The sequence below is a fragment of the Stegostoma tigrinum genome, chromosome 17, assembly GCF_030684315.1.
Source record: "Stegostoma tigrinum isolate sSteTig4 chromosome 17, sSteTig4.hap1, whole genome shotgun sequence".
Taxonomy (NCBI): domain Eukaryota; kingdom Metazoa; phylum Chordata; class Chondrichthyes; order Orectolobiformes; family Stegostomatidae; genus Stegostoma; species Stegostoma tigrinum.
This window is the reverse complement of record NC_081370.1, coordinates 55,990,599-56,018,245: the sequence shown is the minus strand read 5'-3', so window position 1 is coordinate 56,018,245 and position 27,647 is coordinate 55,990,599. Positions and strand designations below refer to the sequence as shown.

At 42.4% G+C, this 27,647-nt stretch overlaps 1 protein-coding gene across 4 annotated transcripts in view; it reads left to right on the top strand.

Annotated features, from left to right (window-relative positions):
* The window catches only part of LOC125459352 (leucine zipper protein 2-like), a 333,928-nt gene that overhangs the window by 148,116 nt on the left and 158,165 nt on the right, over window positions 1-27,647 (top strand). For all 4 annotated transcript variants that reach the window (XM_048545724.2, XM_048545725.2, XM_048545722.2 and 1 more), the window contains exons 3-5: window positions 1,461-1,531; window positions 18,486-18,567; window positions 18,730-18,792. In XM_048545724.2, coding sequence (XP_048401681.1) covers window positions 1,461-1,531; window positions 18,486-18,567; window positions 18,730-18,792 — 216 coding nt within the window. The remainder of the gene's footprint in view (window positions 1-1,460; window positions 1,532-18,485; window positions 18,568-18,729; window positions 18,793-27,647) is intronic.

Here is a 27,647-nt window from a genome sequence, read left to right as displayed (position 1 = left end):
AAACAGAAATTGCTGGAGAAACTCGAGTTTCGGGAGAGAAACAGTTAAAGTTTTGAAAGTGGTGACCCTTCTTCATAATCTCCTGATTGGCAAGTGGACTAATCAGTCAACATTTTTGATTTCATGCAGTATATATGTTGGTTTTCACCTCAAATTTGAATTCTTCTGAAATACCCTGATCTAAGTGAGCATCAAGACAAAAAGCTTGAACAGAATCTGCATTTTTTTAAAACAATAGATTCTGGGAGGACAAGTTATGGGAGCCTATGGAAAGCAGGGATTCAATACCTTCTATAGCCATTTGTACAATCTGGATGGAAAATTTAAGTACCCCAATTTAGTGACTGCTTTGTCAAAAGAACAGAAAATTGTACAGAAAATAAATTCAGTAAAATAAATGAGATAAACCAAGAAAGATAATATGCTGTATAGCGTAAATTCTAAAGAGCGTACAGGAGCAGAGGACATGTTTGCAATAGGACCTAATCGTAGTAGGAGGTGGAGACCAGGGGTAAGAAGACTCAAATGTTCTAGGCTTTGTCACTACAGGCCCTATAGTACAAGTGCTTAACCTCTAAGAACTGTCTTCAACTGGGGCATAACATTCAGTTCTGAGCAGCTGACATCAGAATGGATGTGAAGGCATTAAACAGGATGTTGAAGACTATCAAAGAATGCTTTTAGGGATGATGAACTTCAGTAATGCAGACCAACTAGAGAAATAATGGCAGTGACCCTTGGAAGGGTCAAAATCATGAGGTCAGGACAGAATCGACAAGACAAACTGTTCACATTGGAAGGATCGAGAATCAGAAGGCATGGATTTAATGTGTTTTGCATTTAATGCCAGCATGAAGAGAAACTGAGGATGTGATGGGGGCAGATTCAGTCAAGAAATTCAAGAGAGCATATATTTATTACTTACAGATAAACAATGGAAAGAATTATTGGAAAAGACAGGAGTATCCCAACTTTAATTGCTTCCTTGATCATCCAGCATTGTGTCAATGTGGTAAGAGGACGCACATGATCCCAATTCATGCAGCAGATCACAGAAGCCTTTTAAACAAACCATAACTCTGGCAATATTTATTATTTGATTGTACTATTTCACAGTGTATATTCTGTGTCTTTATCCACTTTCAAATGATCTTCCAATACATGTTATGTTCACCAGTGAATTTTCCTTTTAGAAAGAAGCAGCTCGACGGTTTTAATGTGGAGCCATTGGTCTGATGACAAAGATCTTGTTTTAAAACAAAAAAAAGTAAAATTCCCTGAAGCTCTAAAGGTTATAGGCTGCTCTGTCATTAGACGGAGGTGACTGGTGATGAGTCTAAAGTAAGGGTTTTGGTGCCTCAGGCAAAGAGACGAAGTTGAGAAGGTGGGAATTTCATAGTGAACTCAACTGGTACATGAAATCCTTTCTGACTGTGCTGTTTCCACAAAACACTTACCAGATCTTGAAAACCGATGAGGCAGTTGCTAAAAATGACGTGCAGAAACTCTTGGAGATCAACCAGAAGCAAACGTGAGTATATTTTGTTTTATCGTTCACTACTTTGTTAATAAAACTGTTACTAATCCAGTTAAACGAATTCCCCCACGGCATCCCAAAACTAGCCCAGCTCATCCCCTCCCCCCACTACATCCCAAAACCAGCCTGTCCCCGCCTCCCTAACCTGTTGTTCCTCTCACCTATCCCTTCCTCCCACCTCAGGCCGCACATCCATTTCATACCTACTAACCTCATCCGGCCTCCTTGACCTGTCCGTCTTCCCTGGACTGACCTATCCCTTCCCTACCTACACTCTTCTTTTCTCTCCATCTTCGGTCCGCCTCCCCCTCTCTCCCTATTTATTCCAGAACCCTCTCCCCATCCCCCTCTCTGATGAAGGGTCTAGGCCCGAAACGTCAGCTTTTGTGCTCCTGAGATGCTGCTTGGCCTGCTGTGTTCATCCAGCTTCACACTTTGTTATCTTAAACATATTGTACATGTTTTTCTTTCTTACTGATCATGTGATTTAAATATATGATGCATAGTGAATATTTACCTTTTATTGGAAATCCATGAGCTATGGAAGATTTCAGAACAAGTCTCGATTGACCAAAAAGTGAACTTTTGAGCCTGTTGGCTGAATCATATGCCTGATAGATGTGCTAATCATTTAAAGAAATTCTGAAAGCTTGTGGAATATGTTCTGTTTAATGCCAACAGGTCCTCAAATTGAACCTAGATTAATCATTTCCTTCCCAATTGCATTGACCTTTTTGGTACAACCCATGAATATAATGACCAGAATAAAAAGTCATGATATGGAGGTGCCGGTGTTGGACTGCACTGGGCAAAATCAGAAATTACACAACACCAGGTTGTTGTCTGACCTGGTTTATTTGAAATCACAAGCTTTTGGACCGTAGCCCCTTTGTCAGCTGAAGTGTGAGAGAAGAGCACACAGACACAGAATTTATAGGCTAAGAGATCAAAAGATTATGCAAATACTGTGAGTGGTGGGAGCTGAATAATAAGTAAAAGAATGACCTATAATCTGATTAAATCAAACAGAGAAATAACTACAAAAAATTAAAAATAAGGTGGTGCTGGAGGCAAACCCCATGACTGGAATAACATGATAGGTATAAGAGTTGAATGCCGAGGGTCTAACAAAAGTAATAAATAATCCAAAACTGTGCAAACTAATTCTAGTGGAGCGACCATAACAATTTATCGGGTGATCGTGTCAACAGGATAGTCAGGAAGATTTTACAGATACAGAACAGTATAGTGGGGTCACATATAGTGTGACATGAACCCAAAATCGCGGTTGAGGCTGTCAGTCTCTGCTGGGCAGTTCTGTGTTGTTGTGTATCCCATGTCTGTCTTGGTGGATGCTTACCCAAAGATTGGAGGCTGAATGTCCCTGACCGCTGAAGTGTTCCCCAACTAGGAGGGAACAATCCTGTCTGCTGATTATTGCATGATGTCCATTCTTCTGTGTCATCACATCTGTATGGTCTCACCAATGCACCATGGCTTTGGGTATCCTTTCATGCAGCATATAAGATAGACAATGTTGGCCAAGTCACATGAGCATCTGCCATGCATGCGGTGGGTGATATTCCCACATGTGAAGGTATTGTCCATGTCGATGATCTGACATACCTTGCAGAGGTTTTTGTGGCAGGGTTGTGTGGTGTCATGGTCAATGTTATCCTGAAGGCTGGAGATTTTGCAGCGAACGATAGTCTGCCTAAGGGTTGGCAGATGTTTGAAGCTGAGAAGTGGAAGTGTAGGCAAGATGCACGTTATCATCGATGACATGTCGAAGGCTACAAAGAACATGGAATAGTTTTTCCACTCCAGAGAAGTGCTAGACAACGAAGGGAACTCTCAGTTGTATCTTGTGTTTGGCTTCTGAGGAGGTCATTGCAGTTTTTTGCTGTGGCATGTCTGAACTTGTGACTGGTAAGTTGAGCATTGTATCCTGTTCTCATGAGGATGACCTTTTAAAGTCTTTAGGTGTCTATTGCATTCCTCCTCATCTGAGCAGATCCTGTGTATTTGTGGGGCTTGTCCATAGGGAATAGCTTTTTTAATATGTTTAGGTTGGAAGCTAGACATGAGCAGCACTGTGTTAGGTTATCCATTGACTTTTGGAAGAGTGACATATTAAGGTGTCTGTCCTTGATGGAAATGTGTGTCCAAGAATGAGATGGAGTCTAAAGAGTAGTCCATGATAGATCTGATGAAACTTGTTGATGTCACTATGTAATTGTTTCAGTGAATCTTCACCATAAGTCCAAAGGGAGAAAATGTCATTGATGTGTCTGACGTATAGCATTGGTTGGAGGTCCTGCACAGCAAAGAAGTATTGTTTGAACTTGTGTATGAAAATGTCGACGTATTGAGGTGCAAATTTGGTCCCCGAGGCTGCTCTGTGTCTGGATAAAGAACTGGTTGTTGAAGATAAAGAAGTTGTCGTCGAGGATGAAGCGGATGAGTTGTAGAAAGTAGGTTCATGTCACATTACATGTAAGCCCACCACACTGTTCTGTATCTGTAAAATCTTCCTTACTGTCCTGTTTTGACACTATCACATTGATAAATTGTTGTGATTGGTCTACCCTAATTTAGTTTGTACAGTTTTGGTTTACTTATTACTTTAGTTAGACCCTCAGCATGGAACTCTCTCTTATACATAATTCTGCTTTCCAATCATTCGTCTCCAGCACTGGCTTATTTTTAATTTTTTTGTAATTATTTCTCTGCCTCATTTAATCGGATTATAGGTCATCCCTTCACTTGTTGTTCAGCTGTTGACACTTTAAATCAGACTTTTTAACACTTTTTGGACACCTACAGAGACATTATACGACCCTCCACTCTCAGCATCTTTGTTCTTTTTGATCTCTCTGCCTATAAATTCTGGATCTGTGTGCTCTTCTCTCGCACTTCACCTGATGAAGGGGCTGCGCTTCGAAAGCTTGTGATTTTAAAATAAACCTGTTGGACTATAACCTGGTGTCATGCGACTTCTGACAGAATAAAAAAGAAACGTATCCTGTTAGACTGACCTTTTTATGCCCAAAATGCCTCAGAATGTTTTGTCATACTATTGGTAACATTATAAACAAATTAAATGCAGAGCTTCGAGGTCTCAACTCAACAGAACAAATGTGTCTTTATGCCACTTATAGTTAAGCCATTTCCTTTTTGGCCTCAGGCTCCCAGTTGTATAAACTGTTAGATAAAAAAGCCTCTTTGTATATAACTGGTGAGGGGCAATAAAATGTAATGTTTGATATTGTCCATTCATTTGCAGATTCTGCATAATGAGATAAATATATCAATCTAACTGTAATTGATGCGACATTGGGATACTGAACACTCATTCAGGGCCTTTCCTTTGGATTTCTAATACTGTATCAGAATAATTTAAGTTACAATGTTGCTAGTGTTTAAGTTGGGTCTCTATCACAAGAATTTGTACCTTGCAGACTTCCCTGTTTAATGGTTTAAATGTTATACATATTCTTCAACCTGCTCAGAGATATTATTTCTGAAAGAAATAGAACTTGAACCAGAACCTTCTGGCCCAGAGATAGAGACAATACCACCCATGTCTGAAGAACCTCTGAATTATTTCAACACAGCTGGCACTTAGATTTTTAAATCTATCTGTTTAGACATGCGATGACACATATCTGGAGCATATAGACCTGGGACTTATATCAACTGGCCAAGAAGTAGGAACTTTACCATTGTATTCTTCTAAATGTTATATCTTGTTGTTTTAGACAGTGTTTTGACACAAAGCTTGGGAACAGGAAACAGATGTGTCAATAATATTTTATCCTTCCAGGCCAGGTGAAATTATTGTGAAGTTGGGTAAAATATTTGTGGATTGGAAGGCAGGAAGTTACAATTTGATGTTTCTAAAATGATAGGTGGGGAGAGAGTGTGTGGTCTCTTTTTTTAAAGAGCTGATGATGTGTTTTTCTAGGCTTGGAGACTTAAAAAAAAGTCTGCAAGAAGCAGCAGGCACACAGCTTCTCAAATTGAGACATTTGTATCAGGAGTGGTTGATTTTTCGGCAACCAGTTTGGATATTAACTGATTAATTTTAAACCAGGCATTTAGACTAAACACAAATTAAATTTAAATCTGATGGTTTTTGACAACCTAGAACCAATAATATTGAAATAAATTTATAGATCAAGGATATAAAAGAATTGGGGTTTTGAAAATTGTTGTGTGAGCAGCTGCCTTCTGTTATTGTTGACATCCAGTAGCCTTAAAGAGAAAATCATTGGCTCTCTCAGAATTCTCTAAGCTCTCAAGAAAAAGATCATCTGACTAAGGGTGTAGCAACACTCTAGCTAATATTCCGGACACAAGGATTCGATTGAGAAAGGTATTCCTGACGGGGGAGAAAAAAAAAGTGGAGAAGGCCCCAAATGTTCTGGAAAATGTATCCAGGCTGTAATTTTGAGGGACTAAATTTTAAGATTCTTTATTTTTATTAATTTGCTTTGTGTAAGTGGGACTTGTATTTATTGGGACAGCATACTATTAGAATTTTCCTTTTTATTCAGGGAAAAGTAAATAGTTTAAGGAAGGAATTGTTCGTTTTGTTTGTAGTTCTGTTAATTTGATCAATGTTAGAGTTAGATAAATAATTTTGTATTGGTTGACGATAGAGTGAGTGAAAAGATTTCACTTAACCACACCTCTGTAACAGATTAGGAGTGTGAGAGGCAGGTTATACCACTTTTCACACTTCTTTTAACAGATTATAAAGCGAGGTTAGCCTCTCTGGGTGTTTCAGTTTTAGTTATCAGAGAGGGGGATTGTACTCTGGTTTGTAACAATATGGTAGTAAGATTTGGAACCATAATAGTGTACCGTATTGTTACAAATATAAGGAAGAGGAAATGGAATAGACCATAATGGCCCTTTTGAGCCAGTAAAGGTGGTATTGGGTGATAATTTGTGTCAACTGCTCACTCTACCTGTTTGTCATGTATGTTACTTTCACCATAACATCAAAAACCTGTTTATGTCAGCCCTTATATATTTGATGGAGAAGGTAGGGTGCAGAATTTCAAAGATTCACAAGGCTTTCAATCTCTCCTTATCTCAATCTTACTGTGGGTGGTGGGGGGAGCGGGGTAGCAGTGGTGTGCTAGCAAAATCTCCATGTGTCTACTTTGCAGGTCTCCTTCTGAATCTTGTACATTTCAATGGTATCACCTCTCTTTTTCTGCTAAATCCCTGGAATTACAGGAACAATTTGCTCAGCTTTTCATTAAAGCATAAGCCTGTGATCCCAAGAACCAAGGTGGTGGAGGCTCACTGTAATGCCCCCATGGTAAACATTCCCTTCATTAGAGATGCAGACTTAAACTATCTACAGTATTTTGATCCTCTAACCAAAACCCTTCTCAATGATGGAAAGACTTCTTTTTGCCTTTTTAAAAAGTCACCCGATGTTTCATTCTTTTTGCCACACTTACTAACATCATACTCATCTGTCACCTTGTTGCCCATTCACCTAACCTGTCTGTGTCTCTTTGTCACCTCCTTTGCATCACCTTAAGACCAGCATTCACACCTAATTTTGTATCACCAGCAAACTTAAATGCCTGACTCTTTCTAATCTTAAATCATTAATATGGATCGTAAATTGCTGAGATTCCAGTACTGCCATGGAATATTACCAATTTCAGCAAGCCAACTTAAAAACACCTTCGGAGACAGTAAGGAGTGCAGATACTGGAAGCTAGAGCCAATAAATAGGGAATAAAAATCAAAAGAATTGTGGAAGTTGTAAATAAGTAACAAACAAAGTTGCTGGAAAAGCTCAGCAGATCTGGCAGCATCTGTGAAAGATAAAGCAGAGTTAACACTTTGGGTCATTCCTCAGAACCCAAAATGTTAACTCTGTTTTCTCCTTCACAGATGCTGCCAGACCCACTGAGCTTTTTGAACAACATTTCCAGGTTTATTGAACAAAAACACTGGAAAAACACACCAGGTCAGACAGCATGCAAGGAGCACGGAACTCAACATTTCGGGCTGGACAAAGGGTTTCGGCCTGAAACATCTACTTTCCTGCTCCTCAGATTCTGTCTGACCTACTGTGCTTTTCCAGCTCCACACTTATTGACTTAAAAATAGCCTATGATGTTATCCAAACCCTGCTGTCTGTCCCTTAGCCAGTCCTCCATTCATGCAAATAAATGATCCCAAACTAATGTGACCTGTCTTTGTCTTTGAAGTGAGATTCTAATCAAGTATGTTTTGCAAATCCTGGTGTATTACATCTACTGGTTCCCCTTCGTCTACTCTACTCATTACATCTGCAAAAAAAAAAAACTGCAAGAACTTAGTAGAACTGGATTTCCCTTTCACACCAGAAAGACAATGCTCTAAAGGAACTCTCTTGGTGCCATAAATATTTTAATGATTTTGTGAAACCAGATTGACTGACTCTATCCAATGACACGATGATTTTCAAAATCACTTGTTACAGTTTTCTGAGTAATACATTCCAACTTTGTTTGATGACTTCCCTCAAAGCTAAACATCCTGCAATTCACTGTTTATCTCTTTCCCCCTCCTTCCTTGAAGAGGCACTTTAAATGTCCCAATTTTCAATCCTTTGGGATCATTGTAGAATTTAGGCAATTTTTGAAAGTCATAACTATCACACCCATTATTGGCCTAGATATTGCAAGGCACAAACAGTATCATACAGCAGCTTCTTTGGAAGCTGAAATGGTGAATGAGATGGTCGAGGGGAGGACCATTCTCCACGTAGTAGACTACCAGAAGAGGGCAAGGAGCAGCTGGCCTGGACAGTAATAGCAGCCAGGTCAATGTTGTCACCAGGATCAGTTGGAATAGGTGCCAATGTAGGAAAATCCAGTGATCTTTTGCACTCTACGATCTCACGCTTACACTAACACTGCCACTGTGCGTATGTTGTGGATCTTTTTATTTATTCATCTCTGGCTGGCCAGCATTTGTAGCCTTCCCCATTTACCCTTTAGAAGGCGGTGATTCATATTCATTGTGTTCACTGAAATTATGAGAGTAGATCTCATTATGACGTAAAAAACTCTGATAGGGCTGGACGGAGTGAATGCAAAGATGATGATGCCCCTAGTTTTGAAAAACAAGGGGCTGTGGGCTCAAGATACATGGGTCTGCCATTTGGACTGAGATCAGGAGATATTTGTTCAGAATGTGATGAACTTATGGAATTCTATACAATCAAAGGCCGTAGAGGCCAAGTCTCTGAATAAAGTTCAAACACAAATAGATTTCTAGACACTAAAATTATCAAGGGGCATAAAGAGGGAATGAGAGTGGGCTAGATAACAAAGTGTGAAGCTGGATGAACACAGCAGGCCAAGCAGCATCTCAGGAGCACAAAGGCTGAGGTTTTGGGCCTAGACCCTTCATCAGAGAGGGGGATGGAGAGAGGGTTCTGGAATAAATAGGGAGAGAGGGGGAGGCGGACAAAAGATGGAGAGAAAAGAAGAGAGGTAGGGAGGGGATAGGTCAGTCCAGGGAAGACAGACAGGTCAAGGAGATGGGATTAGGTTAGTAGGTAGGAAATGGAGGTGCGGCTTGAGGTGGGAGGAAGGGATGGGTGAGAGGAAGAACAGATTAGGGAGGCAGAGACAAGCTGGGCTGGTTTTGGGATGCAGTGAGGGGAGGGGAGATTTTGAAGCTGGTGAAGTCCACATTGATACCATTGGGCTGCAGGGTTCCCAAGCGGAATATGAGTTGCTATTCCTGCAACCTTCGGGTGGCATCATTGTGGCACTGCAGGAGGCCCGTGATGTACATGTCGTCTAAAGAATGGGAGGGGGAGTTAAAATGGTTCGCGACTGGGAGGTGCAGTTATTTATTGCGAACCAAGCGGAGGTGTTCTGCAAAGCGGTCCCCAAGCCTCTGCTTGGTTTCGCCAATATAGAGGAAGCCACACCGTGCACAATGGATACAGTATTCCATATTGGCAGATGTGCAGGTGAACCTCTGCTTAATATGGAAAGTCATCTTGGGGCCTGGGATGGGGGTGAGGGAGGAGGTGTGGGGGCAAGTGTAGAACTTCCTGCAGTTGCAGGGGAATGTGCCGGGTGTGGTGGGGTTGGAGGGCAGTGTGGAGCGAACAAGGGAGTCACGGAGAGAGTGGTCTCGCTGGAAGGCAGACAAGGATGGGGATGGAAAAATGTCTTGGGTGGTGGGGTCGGATTGTAGATGGCGGAGGTGTTGGAGGATGATGCGTTGTATCCAGAGGTTGGTGGGGTGGTGTGTGAGAACGAGGGGGATCCTGTTGGGGCGGTTGTGGCAGGGGCAGATTGGCGCACTGACCTCTACATCGCCGAGGCCAAATGCCAACTCTCTGACACCTCCTCCTACCGCCCCCTTGATCATGACACCACCCCCGAGCACCAAATCATCATTTCCAATACTATCCGTGACCTCATCACCTCAGGGGACCTCCCATCCACAGCCTCCAACCTTATTACTCCCCAACCCCGCACGGCGCGTTTCTATCTCCTTCCCAAAAACCACAAACCTGCCTGCCCTGGTCGACCCATTGTCTCAACCTGTTCCTGCCCCACCAAACTCATCTCCACCTATCTGGACTCCATTTTCTCCCCTTTGGTCCAGGAACTCCTGACCTGCGTCCTTGACACCACCCACGCCCTCCACCTCCTCCAGAACCTCCAATTCCCTGGCCCCCAACGCATCATTTTCACCATGGACGTCCAGTCCCTATACACCTGTATTCCTCATGCAGATGGCCTCAAGGCCCTCCACTTCTTCCTGTCCCGTAGGCCCAACCAGTCCCTCTCCATCGACACCCTCATCCGCCTAGCCAAACTCGTCCTCACCCTCAACAACATCTCTTTCGATTCCTCCCACTTCCTACAGACAAAGGGTGTGGCCATGGGCACCCACATGGGCCCAACCTATGCCTGCCTCTTTGTAGGTTACGTGGAACAGTCCCTCTTCTGCACCTACACAGGCTCCAAACCCCACCTCTTCATCCGTTACATTGTTGACTGTATCGGCGCCGCCTCTTGCTCCCCGGAGGAGCTCAAACAGTTCATCCACTTCAACACCTTCCACCCCAACCTCAAGTCCACCTGGGCCATTTCCAACACATCTGCTTCCTGGACCTCTCAGTCTCCAACTCAGGTAACCAGCTTATAACTGATGTCCATTTCAAGCCCGCTGACTCCCACAGCTACCTAGAATACACCTCCTCCCACCCACCCCACCCTCCTGCAAAAATTCCATCCCGTATTCCCAATTCCTCCGCCTCCGCCGCATCTGCTCCCAGGATGAGGCATTCCACTCCCGCACATCCCAGATGTCCAAGTTCTTCAAGGACCGTAACTTTCCCCCCACAGTGGTCGAGAACGCCCTTGACCGCATTTCCCGCATTTCCCACAATTCCCGCAACACATCCCTCACACCCCGCCCCCGCCACAACTGCCCAAAGAGGATACCCCTCGTTCTCACACACCACCCCACCAACCTCCGGATACAACGCATCATCCTCTGACACTTCCGCCATCTAGAATCCGATCCCACCACCCAAGACATTTTTCCATCGACACCCTTGTCTGCCTTCCGGAGAGACCACTCTCTCCGTGACTCCCTTGTTCGCTCCACACTGCCCTCCAACCCCACCACACCTGGCACCTTCCCCTGCAACCCCAGGAAGGGCTACACTTGGCCCCAGACCTCCTCCCTCACCCCTATCCCAGGCCCCAAGATGACTTTCCATATTAAGCAGAGGTTCAGCTGCCCATCTGCCAATGTGGTATACTGTATCCATTGTACCTGGTGTGACTTCCTTTACATTGGGGAAAGGAAACGGACGTTTGGGGACCGCTTTGCAGAACACCTCCGCTCGGTTCGCAATAAATAACTGCATCTCCCAGTCGCAAACCATTTCAACTTCCCCTCCCATTCTTTAGTTGACATGTCCATCATGGGCCTCCTGCAGTGCCACAATGATGCCACCCGAAGGTTGCAGGAACAGCAAGTCATATTCCGCTTGGGAACGTTGCAGCCCAGTGGTATCAATGTGGACTTCACCAGCTTCAAAATCTCCCCTTCCCCCACCCCATCCCAAAACCAGCCCAGTTCGTCCCCTCCCCCCACTGTATCCCAAAACCAGCCCAGCTTGTCTCTGCCTCCCTAACTTGTTCTTCCTCTCACCCATCCCTTCCTCCCACCTCAAGCCGCACCTCCATTTCCTACCTACTGACCTCATCCCACCTCCTTGATCTGTCTGTCTCCCCTGGACTGACCTATCCCCTCCCTATCTCCCCACCTATACTCTCCTCTCCACCTATCTTCTTTTCTCTCCATCTTTTGTCCGCCTCCCCCTCTCTCCCTATTTATTTCAGAACCCTCTCCCCACCCCCCTCTGATGAAGGGTCTAGGCCTGAAACGTCAGCCTTTGTACTCCTGAGATGCTGCTTGGCCTGCTGTGTTCATCCAGCTTCACACTTTCTTATATCGGATTCTCCAGCATCTGCTGTTCCCATTATCAAAGAGTACCCTGTTGAGATGATAGATGGTTGACGTGAGTCTGCCATTGAATGTAATGGGCTGAATAGCATATTCCTGTTCCAATTTTCTATATTTTTGTGAATTGCCATGAATCCCCCAAATTTATTAGCATGTTGGGTACCTTCGGTTTCTGGTATATAGTTTATATTTTTCCATTGTGAAGAGGGGGACAAATTGGTATTTGTTTTTTGTATTTTTAGCTTGGGGAATGAGAAGATGGTTAATTCTCTTTGATTCTGCCTTCTAAGAACCAATGTTTAGCAATTCGCTCTATTTGCATGCCAGTAAAAGCTCTGATGGTCATTTTTTAAATATTCCTTGCTCGTTTATTTTAAAATTCTTTTCTATAATGTCAATTTTCTGATCACCTTTGCTGATATCTGTAATTCTCCTAATCCTTGGGGCTATAGACCAATTCTTCATTTTTCATTTTGTTCTAAGCCTCTTAATCTAATACTATCCAAAACTTCTCTAGTGAGCTACAGATGAAGATGAAGTTTCTTATGGAGGTTTGACTTTTTAATAATAAAAATCCAATGAAAATTTGGAATAATTTCTTTAACTTGTTCCCCAACATTTATTCACAGCTAAAGCTTTCAATCAATTTGCCTGATCAACCTTAAGTAACTTTTCCCCTATATGATTGGCACCGTTTCAATTTAGGGTTTTAGATATCAGTTCCAACTATTTTGTCCTTTAAAATTTGGATGGAGTTTGTCGTGATCAAATGGTTATCATAAATTAGAGAGATCTTGATCAGATTCGGAAGTGGGCTGTGGATTGGCAAATGCAATTCAAGACAAATAAGTGTGATGTGTCGCACTTTGAAAAGTCAAATCAAAGGTAGGACTTAAACAGTAAATGGAAATGTCGAGGAGGATTGTGGAACAGAGGAACCTAGGAGTACAAACACAGTTAGTCGAAAGCGGCGTCCACGTGGACAGGGTGGTGAAGAAGGCATTTAGCATGTCGGCCTCCTTTAGTCGAGGCATTGAGTATAGGAGTTGGGATATTATATTACAGTTGCATAAGTCATTGGTGAAGCCACACCTGCTGTATTGTGCGCCGTTTTAGCCACCCTGTTATTGGGAAGACATGGTTAAACCGGAAAGTGTGCAAAGAAGGTTTACGAGGATGTTGCCAGGACTAGTAGGCCTGAGTTATAGGGAACAATTGGATAGGGATAGGACCTTATTCCTTGGAACGTAGGAGAATAAGGGTTGACCTTATCAAGGTGTATAAAAGTCATGAGGGGCACAGATGGAATGAATGCATTTAGCCTTTTTCCTAGCAGTGGGATTTAAGGTGAGAGGGGAAAGATTTAAGAAGGACATGAGGGGCAACTGCTTCATACAGAGAGTGGTGTGTATATGCCAGAGCAAGTAGATGAAGCAAGCACAATTGCACCATTTTAGAAAAAAACTCATTTGGACAGGTACGTGGATGGGAAAGGTTGCGAGGGATATGGAACTAGCCGAGTTGGCACCATTGTTAGCATGGATCACTTTGGCCTGAAGGGCCTGTTTCCATGCTCTATTACTCTATGACTCAATGACCCTATTGTAACAACGTCAGCTAGCTGGGCATCTGAATGAGTCCATGGTTGGGTTTCTAATCTAGATTAATCGGGGAGCCCTGGCTGACACAAAACGTTTGACTGTCAGGGATACTGCGACAATGGTGCCTGACCTTATATGGGACAGTTCTACTGTCAAGAGCTGTTCACAAGTAAATAAAGGGTGACTTGGTGATTGAATACTGGCCTCTGAAGTGTTATTTCAACAGCAACAAGGATAAGTATGATCCTTAAGAAACCTGCTCACAAGCCATCTTTAAGCAGGGGTAAGTATTTTCTTACTTCATGCTGTTGTCAGGGAAATATGACTTGACACTGCATCAACTCCTTTAAAAAAGGTTCACCTTGGAAATGGTCTCATTGCTAAGCCCTGTCCTTCAATGAAATCAAAATAAGCTACCACCCTCTGAGGTGTTGGCATACTGATCCCAAGCGAGAGCTAGCATTGGCATGTGATGCCTCCCCACATGGCATCAGTGTGGCATTAGCTCATAGGTGACTGAATGGAGAGGATAGCCTATGCATCCAGGACTTTGACTCATACAGAGTGTAAATATGCCCAGAAGGAGAAAGAAGGATTGGCGGGCATATTTGAAGTCAGGAAATTTCACTAATTTCAAAAAATTTGTGAACCCTCTGAATAGCATCCCACCCAGACCCACTCTCCTACCCTACCCTTCTCGCCCTGCATTTCCCATGGCTAATCCATCTTTGGACTGTAGGAGGAAACTAGAACACTCTGCAGAAACACACGCAGGCACGGAGAGAATGTGCAAACTCCACGCAAATGGCCACCCAAGCGCAGAACCTAATCTGGGTTGCTGTCGGTGTGAGGCAGCAGCGCTAGCCACTGTGCCACCCAATGGAATTTGTTTAATCACTGAGTTGGTTCCACTTCGGGGCTGCTGTTGTCAGGAGGGCCCCACAGATTGCTACCACCCCATCACCAGTACAGCCTCTGCTCCCATTGCTGCCAGGAGGACCAATTCGGGCATAACGCATTGCTACAGCTGAAGCCCAACATCTCTGTATAATGAGAGAGCAGCCTGAAGAGTCTCTGGGACTATTGTCAACTTTCCCTTTTTACTTTGTGGATGGTGATAAACTCCGGGAGTAGATGCCCCTGCAAACATTTTGGCACTCTATAATGCTTTAACCGTGAAGAAATCCTGAAACCATCTCAATGCCCAGTGATAATGGGAACTGCAGATGCTGGAGATTCCAAGATAATAAAATGTGAGGCTGGATGAACACAGCAGGCCAAGCAGCATCTCAGGAGCACAAAAGCTGACGTTTCGGGCCTAGACCCTTCATCAGAGCTTTTTTATTTAATCCTCGGGCCCTCTGATGAAGGGTCTAGGCCCGAAACGTCAGCTTTTGTGCTCCTGAGATGCTGCTTGGCCTGCTGTGTTCATCCAGCCTCACATTTTATTATCAATGCCCAGTGCCTTCTCTTGTACCTGGGTGTCCACAGGGAAAAGGATGAGTGTAGCATAGCGAACAAGTCAGTTACCTGCTTTATACTTTGCATGAACTGCTGCTTGTCAGGTGTGATTGATATCCCTTTGTAGAAACCTGTAAGGTGTCAGACATAAATGTTCAGAGATGCAGCGTTTTTAGAACAACTGCCTCAGTGCTGTTTGTCTTGGAATCTGGTTATTGATGACTTGGCTGACACCAATCCCCTAATGAGCAGCTCTTCAGGAATATCCTGTTTTACCTGAATATGAAGTTAGGAGGTTGAGAGGGGTCACACCCTGTCCCCCTCTAATTATTTCCCTCCCAGTGACAATCTGACCTGCTACGTATATCTCAGAGCAGTGCTCCAGTACGACCAGTATATTTTGTCTCCAAGTTGTACCATTTTTTTTGTGGGTTTTCCCACCTGGTTTGGGATTTGTCCAAAATTGTGGTACTCATTTTCATCCACTTTCTGCAAGGAGGATACAGCAAATTAGCCTTCCAAGTGGTACAAAAAGACAAGGAAAATTGGCTGGCCCAAAATCCTTACCACAGTAGCCTCTACCAGACACGGATTGTCGAACAGCCTTATCCAATCATTGCCAACAGCAAAGGAAGACTACTTGCTCAATTACATGGCTAAAGCTTTTGAGGAGCTGCATTTGAGTTGCTGCCAGTCTTCTGATAACATGCATCATGTTCAGGGCTTTTGAGGGGCCTGGCTCAAGTAGGACAAAGGCATTTTGATTTCTGCATGTCACTTTGCTGAAAAGTGATTTTTGAATTCCTGCCTGTTTTTGTATCGCTTGGCCCAAGCCCCAAAGCAACATTCACTGCAGCTTCAAATGTTCAGGTTCTGAGGTTGCTCTTTACCCAAATTCTCTGCTCTACTATTAAGAACTGGCAGGGAAGTTCAATGGAGGCGGAATGTTTTTATGATCTTATGTTGGCTGTATTGGCTTTACCTGCTCACATTTCTTTGTTCTTAAATCCTACGTACAAGAAGATCAGGTTTTGTCACTTTATTGCATTTGGCTCTCGATATCAAAGTGACTAATGAAATAAACTTTTTAGATTTTAGGCTTTGTCACCGGTACAAATGCACTGGGGTACAATGTCACCACACATGATGCCATCTTAGGTACAGTGTGTCTAGGTACAAAATTTTAGTTACAGAAATAGAAAAATAAATAAATAAGTTCAGAAGTTGAGCACAGTCCTCTTAGAATAAATGTAGAGAAATGAAGAAATAGAGTTAAAATGTCAAACATCACAGTCCTTTCTTGAGCCATAGACCTGCAGATGCTCCAAGCTGGGCTTTCCTGAAGACTGCTCACTCTCTCCCACACTGGCATACTTCCACCCACTCTGGACTAAAACCTGCCCAGGCACCTCAGGCTTTGCCACTGCGCTCAAGACTTTGGCATGACCACTGCATTGTTGCTGACTGTCGATCGCTGTCGCTGAACTTGTTTCACAAAAGTTAAATGTTTCCTTTTAAAAAGTTTTCATTGAAGAACAAAATTGCCCAGTTTAGCATCAACGCACTAAACGCAATATATGCTGATAATGTTTTCTTGATAGCAATTAGTATTTGGCCAAAATTTGTCAAATATTGAACTGCCTGTAACTTGTAATTCGCTCCATCTTTATGTGCTGTTACTGTTGCAAATGATCAGGCCAGCTTCACAACATTCAAATGGACCAAATGAAGCCCTCTCTATTGTTATACTACTGCAATATTCATACGATAAATTGACAGACCATGTAGTTGATACATCAGTTTGGTACAAAACTACTGAAAGGCCATGTGCAAATTTGACACACAAAGGATTACGGATCAAACAAAAGGATGTTTTCCTGGATCTGAGATCACTTGGAAAAAGTTGGAACTCTTGCTGCCATGTTAAGAATCTTTCTTAGAATCACTACAGTGTGGTAACAGGTCATTGAGTCCACACTGACTATCCAAAGAGCATCCCGCCCAGACCCATACCCCGCCCTATACCTGTAACCTTGCATATTAGCATGGCCAATCCACCTAACCTATATATCTTTGTACTATGGAAGCACCTGGAAGGAACCCACAAAGACTTTGGGAGAATGTCAGTGTGGAGTTTGTACAGTCGCCTGAGGCTGGAATTGAACCCAGGCCCCTGGCCCTGTGAGGTAGCAGCGCGAACCATTGTGCCACCTGATATTTCAATACTTTGGTGCCTTCAAGCAGTCCACTAATTCATCAGATATCCAGCAAAATCTGATTGTTTCCTACATCAAAACAAATGTAATTTGTTTTACAATGCTGTTTATTTAATTTTACGGTTTGTATATATTTACAGCAAAGAATTCAAGCTTTCAGCTTTGCTGTAATGTTTAATTGTTCTGTTATTGATTCTGTGAATCTGCTTATTATTGATGCTCACTGTGCTTGATTAGCTAAGACAGGGTTTACACTGGGTGGGGATGGAGGTGTTGAAAGAGAAGCAAACTAACTGTAGAAATTACCAGATCCATAAGCGTGAAACTGAAATTTTAAAGCTCTGTGGCTAAAACCCATTGCAAGTACAGAAGCTGTAACTTATCCTTCTTTTCACAACCCTCTTTTTTGCCAATCTCCAACTTCTGTTTTCAATCTCCTGCAGCTTGCATTCAATACATGTCCTTCGATTTTGCTCTGTTGAGTCAATTGTATACAATTGTCTCTTGTTATTTCATTATCATTGATATCACACGCCTGTATCAGAAAACAGCTTCCATAACCTGTGCTTGGCACACATTCCCTCCCGATGCAAACGCAGTGTCCCAAAACGTTCAAGAAAAGCTATGAACATTCACGCAAAACATATTGAATGATGTGTGATTCAGTTGGAGGAAGGGGTAGTGACCCAGTAGTGTTATAACTGGACTGTTAATTTAGAGAACCAGATAATGTTTGGGGGACCCAGGTTTGAATCCTGCCATGGCAGATTTGAATTCAATAAAAATCTGGAATTAAGAGTTTAATGATGACCGTGAAACTATTGTCAATTTTCAGAAAAAGCCCATTTGGTTCGATCCTGTCCTCTGGTGAAAGAAGCTACCATTCCTCCCTGGTTTGTCTTTGACTCCAGGCCCACAGCAATATGATTAACTCTTAACTGCCCTCTGGCCAATTAGGGTTGGGCAATAAATGCTGCCTAGCCAGTGATGCCTTCATCCCATGAATAAAAAAAACTGTTACCAATTTGTTTGAAATGATAGCTTGAAGTTGAAAAAAAGTGCTTAGTATGCAAAAAGAAACCTAAAATTTTTCATGTTGCCAACAGTGTTTAGAAACATTACTTGTTTGTTTTTAATCAGAGATGAAATGAAATCTCTTCAGGAAACCCTTCAAAAGCAGATCAATGAGGCTGCAGTGAAAGCAGAAAAGCAGCAGGCTGGGGTAAGCTCTCTCTTAGACCTAACACTGCGATTTTTTTTTTGTTTTATACTAAAAATATCAGAAGAATGCTGCATACCAAATGAAAGAAATGTGCTTGTTCTATGCAGTATTGTAGTTTTTGGTGCTCTGTAGCTTAATATGACAGACCTGCTGCCGTTGCAGATTAACTTCCTAAAGGCTGAAGTGGAAAGGAAGAGCAAACTGATAAGAGATTTACAGCAAGAGGTAAGAATCTGTTTATTCATGCGTGTCTTCCTGGGGTACAAGCTTGAGGAGAAGGAAGAAAACTTGACAGAATGATCTTTGCAATGCCGTAACTGAATACTGAATTTCCACCCTGCTGGCTAGTAGTATGGTAATTGCATTGTGTTGCAGTTCCTCTGTATGGCCTTATCCTAACTGTTAAAGATGTGCAACCTAATGAGTATCATTAACCCATAAGAGATATTTTTGATACTCTGTTCAATAAAAAAAATCATAAGCCACTTATCATAAAAGGGTCACTAACATTTGGTTTGTGAAAATCTATATTCCATTTAATTAATTTGTCAATATAACTGACAGTTTGGGATTTCAGTGTCCCCATTTTTAATGGATTCTAATATGTTTTGTCCTTAAACATAGAGAGTCAAATATTTAGTTCTGGAAGAGTTTAATTTCACGCTTCATGTTTTTCTCTCATTTGTTTCACATTAGTATAAAGTTTGGGCTTGAGTAATTTTCACGCTTGGTGGCATACCAACAATATGCAACTTCAAGCCCGCCAGTTTGTACAGTCAAATAATAAGAAATCTTGCCCTATTTGTTTGGAGAACAAGTTTAAGAATATTTATTCTATATGTGATAGCAGCCAGCAATGTGGCAAATGATAGTTTACTGCCTGGATGCTGCTTTGTCCCAAACTGAGCATCTGAGTGGCCCTCAGGCTTAACAAGTTCACGTTATTGTAGTAGCTGTTGGCAGCATTATTGCTTGTTTAAGCAGTAAAATGTCAAAGGTAATCAAAGTTTAAGCACGTCAAATTATAACTTATTTCACTGCACTTTGTAAAGTCCCATTATCATCAGTGTAAGTCGAGTATTATGGTTGGGACATAGTCTTGTCTGGCAAGATTCCAAACAGGAACTGTTTTATTTGGCAGGTTTTGACTGCCCTCATTCTTATCCAGTAATCAGGCCCACTGTCACTGACTGAATGGAACTAGGGGAGTAGGGAGAGATTCAGGCTGCCAGAGAATTGGAGGAAAACTTCCTCAAATCAAGATGTACATTTTGGGTGGAGGGGAAAACAAGAGATTTGCGTTCACCTAGAACTTTTCATACTCTTGAACCAATTAAATACTTTTCAATGTTTAGTCACCTTTACATGGAGGAAACACGGCAGCCAATTTGTGCACAGCAAGCTCCCACAAACAGCTGTGCAATAATGACAAGGTAAGCTTGTTTGGTTTGTGACATCAAATGATGGATAAATATTGACCAGGACACTGGGGAACAAAGTCTCATGTTATTCTTCAGAGTAGTGTCATGGAATCATTTTCTGTCCAATCAGGAGTTAAGCAGAGATATAAGAATTGTCGATGCTGGAGCCTGAGATGAACATGTGGAGCTGGAGGAACACAATAGGCCAGGCAGCATCAGAGGAGCAGGAAAGCCGAAGTTTTGGGTCGGGACCCTTCTTCAGAAATAAGCAGGTTGTCTGTGGTATTGGCACAGTAGCACGGTGGTTAACACTGCTGCCTTACAGCACCAGGGACCTGACCTTAGGTGACCGACTGTGTGAGGTTTGCACATTCTACCCTTTTTCTGAAGGAGTATCCATTGGGTTCTCCAGTTTCCTTTCTCAGTCCAAAGATGTGCAAGCTAGGTGGAATGGCCATGCTAAAATTCTAACATTGCACTCCCTATAACACAGCATTTCCTTTACACAGGATTAGACAGATGGCCTTTGGTTTTGTGCAGGACTTGAATCCAGACCTCTCTGACTCAGTGTTACCACCTGAACTACAGCTGGCATTGATCTGGAAGCTGAAGTGTGATCAGGCTTGTAAAGTGTGCAATACTGCCTTTGGTGCTCCTCTGTAGTGGTGAGTCGTGTTGTACTGGTATCTCTCGAAGCACTGTGGTGGAAAGGAACAGGCCTTTTAAAATAGGGATCGCAAAATGTAGAGCTGAATGAACACAGCAGGCCAAGTAGCATCTTAGGAACACAAAAGCTGGCGTTTCGGGCCTTGACCCCGAAGATGCTGCTTGGGCTGCTGTGTTCATCCAGCTCCACACTTTGCTATCTCGGATTACATAGAACATTACAGCACAGTACAGGCCCTTAGGCCCTCGATGTTGTGCCGACCTGTCATACCGATCTCAAGCCCATCTAACCTACACTATTCCATGTACGTCCATATGCTTGTCCAATGACAACTTAAATGTGCTCACCGTCACCATCCTAGGAAAGAGGCTCTCCTATCCACCCTATCTAACCCTCTGATTATTTTATGTTTCAATTAAGTCACCTCTCAACCTTCTTCTCTCTAATGAAAACAGCCTCAAGTCCCTCAGCCTTTCCTTGTAAGGCCTTCCCTCCATACCAGGCAACATCCTAGTAAATCTCCTCTGCACCCTTTCCAAAGCTTCCACATCCTTCTTATAATGCGGTGACCAGAACTGTACACAATACTCCAAGTGCGGCCGCACCAGAGTTTTGTACAGCTTCACCATAACCTCTTGGTTCTGGAACTCGATCCCTCTATTAATAAAAGCTAAAACACTGTATGCCTTCTTAACAGCCCTGTCAACCTGGGTGGCAACTTTCAAGGATCTGTGTACATGGACACCGAGATCTCTCTGCTCATCTACACTACTAAGAATCTTACCATTAGCCCAGTACTTTGCCTTCCGGTTACTCCTACCAAAGTACATCACCTCACACTTGTCTGCATTAAACTCCATTTTCCACCTCTCAGCCCATCTCTGCGGCTTATCTATGTCTCTCTGCAACCTACAGCATCCTTCGTCACTACCCACAACTCCACCGACCTTAGTGTCGTCTGCAAATTTACTATCCCATCCTTCTACGCTCTCATCCAGGTCATTTATAAAAATGACAAACAGCAGTGGACCAAACACCGACCCTTGCGGTACACCACTAGTAACTGGTCTCCAGGATGAACATTTCCCATCAACGACCACCCTCTGTCTTCTTTCAGCAAACCAATTTCCGATCCAAACTGCTATATCTCCCACAATTCCATTCCTCCGCATTTTGTACAATAGCCTATTGTGGGGAACCTTATCGAATGCCTTGCTGAAATACATATACACCACATCAACCGGTTTACTCTCATCTACCTGTTTGGTCACCTTCTCAAAGAACTCAATAAGGTTTGTGAGGCACGACCTTCCCTTCACAAAACCGTGCTGTCTATCCCTAATCAATTTATCCTTTTCGATGATTATAAATCCTATCCCTTATAACCTTTTCCAACACTTTGCAAACAACTGAGGTAAGGCTCACTTGTCTATAATTACCAGGGTTGTCTCTACTCCCCTTCTTGAACAGGGGAACCACATTTGCCATCCTCTAGTCATCTGACACTATTCCTGTAGACAATGATGAGTTAAAGATCAATGCCAAAGGCTCAGCAATCTCCTCCCTGGCTTCCCAGAGGATCCTAGGATAAATCCCATCCGGTCCAGGGGACTTATCTATCTTCACCTTCTGAAGGATTTCTAATAACTCTTCCTTGTGGACCTCAATCCCACCTGGTCTAGTAGCCTGTATCTCAGTATTCTCCTCGACAACATTGTCGTTTTCTAGAGTGAATACTGTTGAAAAATATTCATTTAGCGCTTCCCCTATCTCATCTGACTCCACACACAACTTAACACTACTATCCTTGATTGGGCCTAATCTTACTTTCATCATTCTTTTATTCCTTAAATACCTATAGAAAGCCTTAGGCTTTACCCTGATCCTATCCGCCAACAACTTCTCATGTCTCCTCCTGGCTCTGAGCTCTCTCTTTAGGTCTTTCCTGGCTAGCTCGTAGCCCTCAAGTGCCCTAACTGAGCCTTCACGTCTCATCCTAACATAAGCCTTCTTCTTCCTCTTGAAGAGAGATTCCACTTCCTTCGTAAACCACGGCTCCCGCACTCCACAGCTTCTTCCCTGCCTGACAGGTACATACTTATCTAGGACACACAGGAGCTTTTCCTTGAATAAGCTCCACATTTCTAATGTGCCCATCCCCTGCAGTTTCCTTCCCCATCCTATGCTCCCTAAATCTTGCTTAATCTCATCGAAATTGCCTTTCCCCCAGCTATAACTCTTGCCCAGTGGTATACACCTATCCCTTCCCATCACTAAAGTAAACATTACAGAATTGTGATCGCTATCACCAAAGTGCTCACCTACTTCCAAATCTAACACCTGGCTGGGTTCATTACCCAGGACCAAATCTAATGTGGCTTCGCCCCCTTGTTGGCCTATCTACATACAGTGTCAGGAAGCCCTCCTGCACACACTGGAGAAAACTGACCCATCTATAGTACTCAAACTATAGTGTTCCCAGTCAATATTTGGAAAGTTGAAGTCCCCCATGACAACTACCCTGTCTCTCTCACTCCTATCGAGAATCATCTTTGCTACCCTTTCCTCCATATCTCCAGAACTATTTGGAGGCCTATAGAAAACTCCCAACAGGGTGACCTCTCCTTTCCTGTTTATAACCTCAGCCCATACTACCTCAGTTGACGAGTCCCCAAACATCCTTTCTGCAACTGTAATACTGTCCTTGACCAACAATGCCACACCTCCTCCCCCCCCTCCCACTTTTACCATCTTCTCTGTTCTTACTGAAACATCTATATCCCCGAACCTACAACAACCATTCCTGTCCCTGCTCTCTCCATGTCTCCAAAATGGCAACAACAGCGAAGTCCCAGGTACTAATCCATGCTGCAAGTTCACCCACCTTATTCTGGACGCTCCTGGCATTGAAGTAGACACAGTTCAAACCAACTTCTTGCTTGCCGGTGCCATCTTGCTTCCCTGAAACTTTATTTCGGACCACCCTACTCTCAACGTTTTCTGTAGTCGAACTACAATTTTGGTGCCCATCCCCCTGCTGACTGTTCTTGTGGAAGCGAGGGGACACAAAACGGATAAATCTGATTACTTGTCTATATTGAAGAAAAGAGTCTTGGTTACGTGAACATCACAGAATGCATATGGACGTACATGGAATAGTGTAGGTTAGATGGGCTTGAGATCGGTATGACAGGTCGGCACAACATAGAGGGCCGAAGGGCCTGTACTGTGCTGTAATGTTCTATGTGATATGTTGAAATTAAAGGCGACAAAGGGAAATTGAGGTAATCAACTGATTACAGAAAGACTTTATGGTAAAATTATGCATTGGTTAGTCTGGCTGCAGGGCACTTACTGAGTCACTCGTATGTTTGACAGCAATTGGTTCCTGATCTTATAAGAAACTGCATGCAGCTCTGCATGACTAACTTTTACAGTGCCAAATCCTTGATCATTCTTCCACTACATCTGTCATCTGTTCACATGCTGACTACACCTTTACAAATCCTAATACAGCAAGCTGCACGGAGAGAATATGAACAACAAATAATTAGTGAGAGTTGTTGGAACTGATGGAGACTACAATTATCAGATATCGAAGACCTAACAGTTTAGCTGAATGGCAATGGCGAAAGTAATTCTCCTTAATAAATTAATAATTCAGGTTGTCCAGTAAACGTGGAGTTCTTGGTGACTGTGCTTAAGGTCAGACACAGTTTGGCTAAATTCTTTTAAGGTTGTTAAAAGGCTCACGTAGAATTCTGAAAATTAAAAGGAGATTTCTTAATTCCAAAACACAGGCTCAGTTCTTTCAGATCTTTAGAAGTAGAAAGTATATAGTTGCTTGGTCACATAGAAATTGAACATTGTTGAAAGTTGAGGTGAGATGTTAAAGATTTCTATCAGGACAAATGCAAGAATGCCAAATTTCAAACACCCACAATAATTTATACCACAGAAGTGGAAGGTTGAGAAATCAACTCTGATCAACTGATATCCTACTATTGAGAAAGTAATGCTCTGTTTCCCAAACTCCTAGGTTGAACAAATAAACATAGAAAATAGGAGCAGTAGGCCATTCAGCCCTTTGACCCTACTCCACAATTCAATAAAATCACTGGTTGATCTCTTTGTGTTTCAAATTCACATTATCATCTACTGCTGGTATCTCTGCTGAACAAGAATCTATCCACCTTTGCCTTATCATTATTCAGCGATCCCTCCCTCCCAACTCCTGTCACCACCTCCACCTTCTGAGGTGGACAGTTCCAAAGTTTTGCAGCCCACTGAGAGAAAACAAGTTTTGCTTATTATTTGTATCTGAGAAGAGCAAAACCACATTTTCAGCGTTTCCTCTTTCTGGACTGAGCCACAAGACAAAATATGTATCCTACAGCAATCTTATTCAGATTATTCATGATCTCAGATATCCTTCAAATAAAGAGGCCAAAACTCTACACAATATTCAAGATGTGCTCTGACCAATGCTTTGTCTAACTGAGGTATAATATCCATACTTGTATATTCAATTCTTTTAATTATTAAGGGAAGCATTGCATTAAGCTTGATTGCATGCTGTACCTCCATACTAACTCATGTATTGGAATACCTACAATCCCCCAGCACCTTGGAACTCCATCATTGTCCATTTAAATAATCTGCTTTTTTTAATTCTTCCTGCCCAAATGAATAATTTCACATTTTCCCACATTGTACTCCATCAGCCAAACCTTCTCTCACTCAACCCATCAATACGCATCTGAAAGCGCCTTGTATTTTCCTCACAAGGTACTTTGCGACCTATCTTGGTGTTGTCTGTGATTTAGTTATGTGCCTTTCCTCCCCTTGTCTGAATCATTGTAGTTTATATATCTTAAAAAGAAAAGCAGGTCCGAGCACTGACCCCTACAGAGCTCGCTTGCCACATCCTGACAATCAGGCACAGACCACTTGTGTATACCAACTGTTTTCTGCCAGTCAGCCAATTTATATCCATATTTATGTCACCACCCCATATGCTTTTATTTCCTGCAACCTTTTGTGTTGCGCCTTTGGAGATCTAAGTCTGATATGCTTACAGCCTCCCATTTAAGCACGGTGCATGTTATTTCTTGAATTACCTGTCGTAAATTGGTTAAACATGACTTCCCATTGACAAGACAGTGCTGACTCTTCCAAATTAACTTGCGATTTAGCAACAGCCCTATTTGTAACCTCCTTCATGATTGATTCAAACACTTTTCCCATGACAGATGTTCAACTAACCGACCTCGAGCTTCCTGTTTCCTGCCTCCCTTGAATAAAGGGGTGATATTGGTTGCTTTCCGTTCTGATAGAATCTTTTTTAGAATCTAGCCGATTTTGGAAATGTAACAATTCATTTACAAAGGTTGTTGAGAATATCAGGAATCGGGAACACGTCAGTCCACAGCTCCATTGAGTTGCCAAGTACTGTTTCACTAGCCATTGTAATTTCTCCAAGTTCCCTGGCGCGCCCTCCCCCCCCCCCCCCCCACCACTTCATCTATTACTGGATTTGCTTTTGTAACTTCTGAAGTGAAGGCAGAAGAAAAATTACTTGTTATTTCCTTCCATGATTGCCTTATTATTGGCCATTAACTCCTCCTCCCTCACTGGAGGAACACTGCATACTTTACTTGCCATTTACTTTTTAAGCACCTCTAGAATCTCTTGCAATCCATTTATTTTGAACTTTTATACCTTGCTTCTTACAATTTTTCTATGGATTAATATTAAAATTATTCTTTGCCACTATATCTACTGCTCAGTCTGAACTGCCCTTCAGTTTTGCGTTAATGATATGCTTTTTTCTTAATTTTGATGATTTCCCTAACTTGTTATCTAATGGGTCATCTTTTTAGAATTTTTATTTATGGTTGGAATACATATATATTCTCAGTATTTTTAAATAAATTCTCTTAAATGCCGGCCTTTGCTTCTCTATTTGTCTATCCTCCAAGCCTAGTACTCAGAGCTTTCTTGTCACCATATTTGTGCTTATTTAAGTATTTGGTCCTATTCCTCCCTTTTCAATTAAATGAAAAGCAGATCCCTGTAAATGTCAACTAGAATATCTCCAGAAGTTAACTGAGAGCACATCTTCGATCATTCAACTTTGTACTTAAGAGCTGGGCTCTTTCCGAGTGAGGTCTTGGCTTCTGTTTGTTTACAAAATTAATGCCCCATAGAAAGCATCCAGCCGGATGCATCACAGCTTGGTATGGCATCTGCTTCACCCAAGCCGGCAAGAAATTACAGAGTTGTGAACACAGCCCATTCCATCACAAAACCAACCTCTGATTCACTGACTCCATCCATATTTCCTACTGCCTCAGGCAGGCAACCAACATCATAAAAGATCCCTCCCACCCCTGTTATAACCTCTTTTACTCTCTTCCATTGGGCAGAAGTTACAAATACTTGAAAACACATAACAACAGATTCAAGAACAACTTTTCCCCTGCTGTTATTAGATGTGTGAATGGACAGCACATATTAGAGCTGATCTTTCTCAGCACATTCTTTGTAGTTGTAACACTATATTCTGCATCCTGTTCTATTACCCTGATGTACCTAAGTAAGGTGTGATTTGTCTGGTTAGCGTGCAAAGCAATAGTGTTTACTGTATCTCAGTACGTGTGACAATAAAAAATCAAATCAAACCAAAAGTCTTTTGCAGCCTAATTCAACAAATGGATGTGTTTTAAAAAAAGTGGTTAAACATAGAATTCAATTGTATTGTTATTGCCGCTCCCTAGAGATACCTTTTACTCTGAGGTAACTATTTACCCCTGAAACATTACATAACACCAAATCTAATATAACCTGCTCCCTGGCTCTAGGATGTGCTGCTTTATGAAACTGTTTCTATAAAGCCCTTATCCTCATTGCCATTGATCATCTGGTTTTCCAGTTAATATGTAGATTAAAACATGAATGGTAACACCCATTATTTTTTTTACATGTCGTTC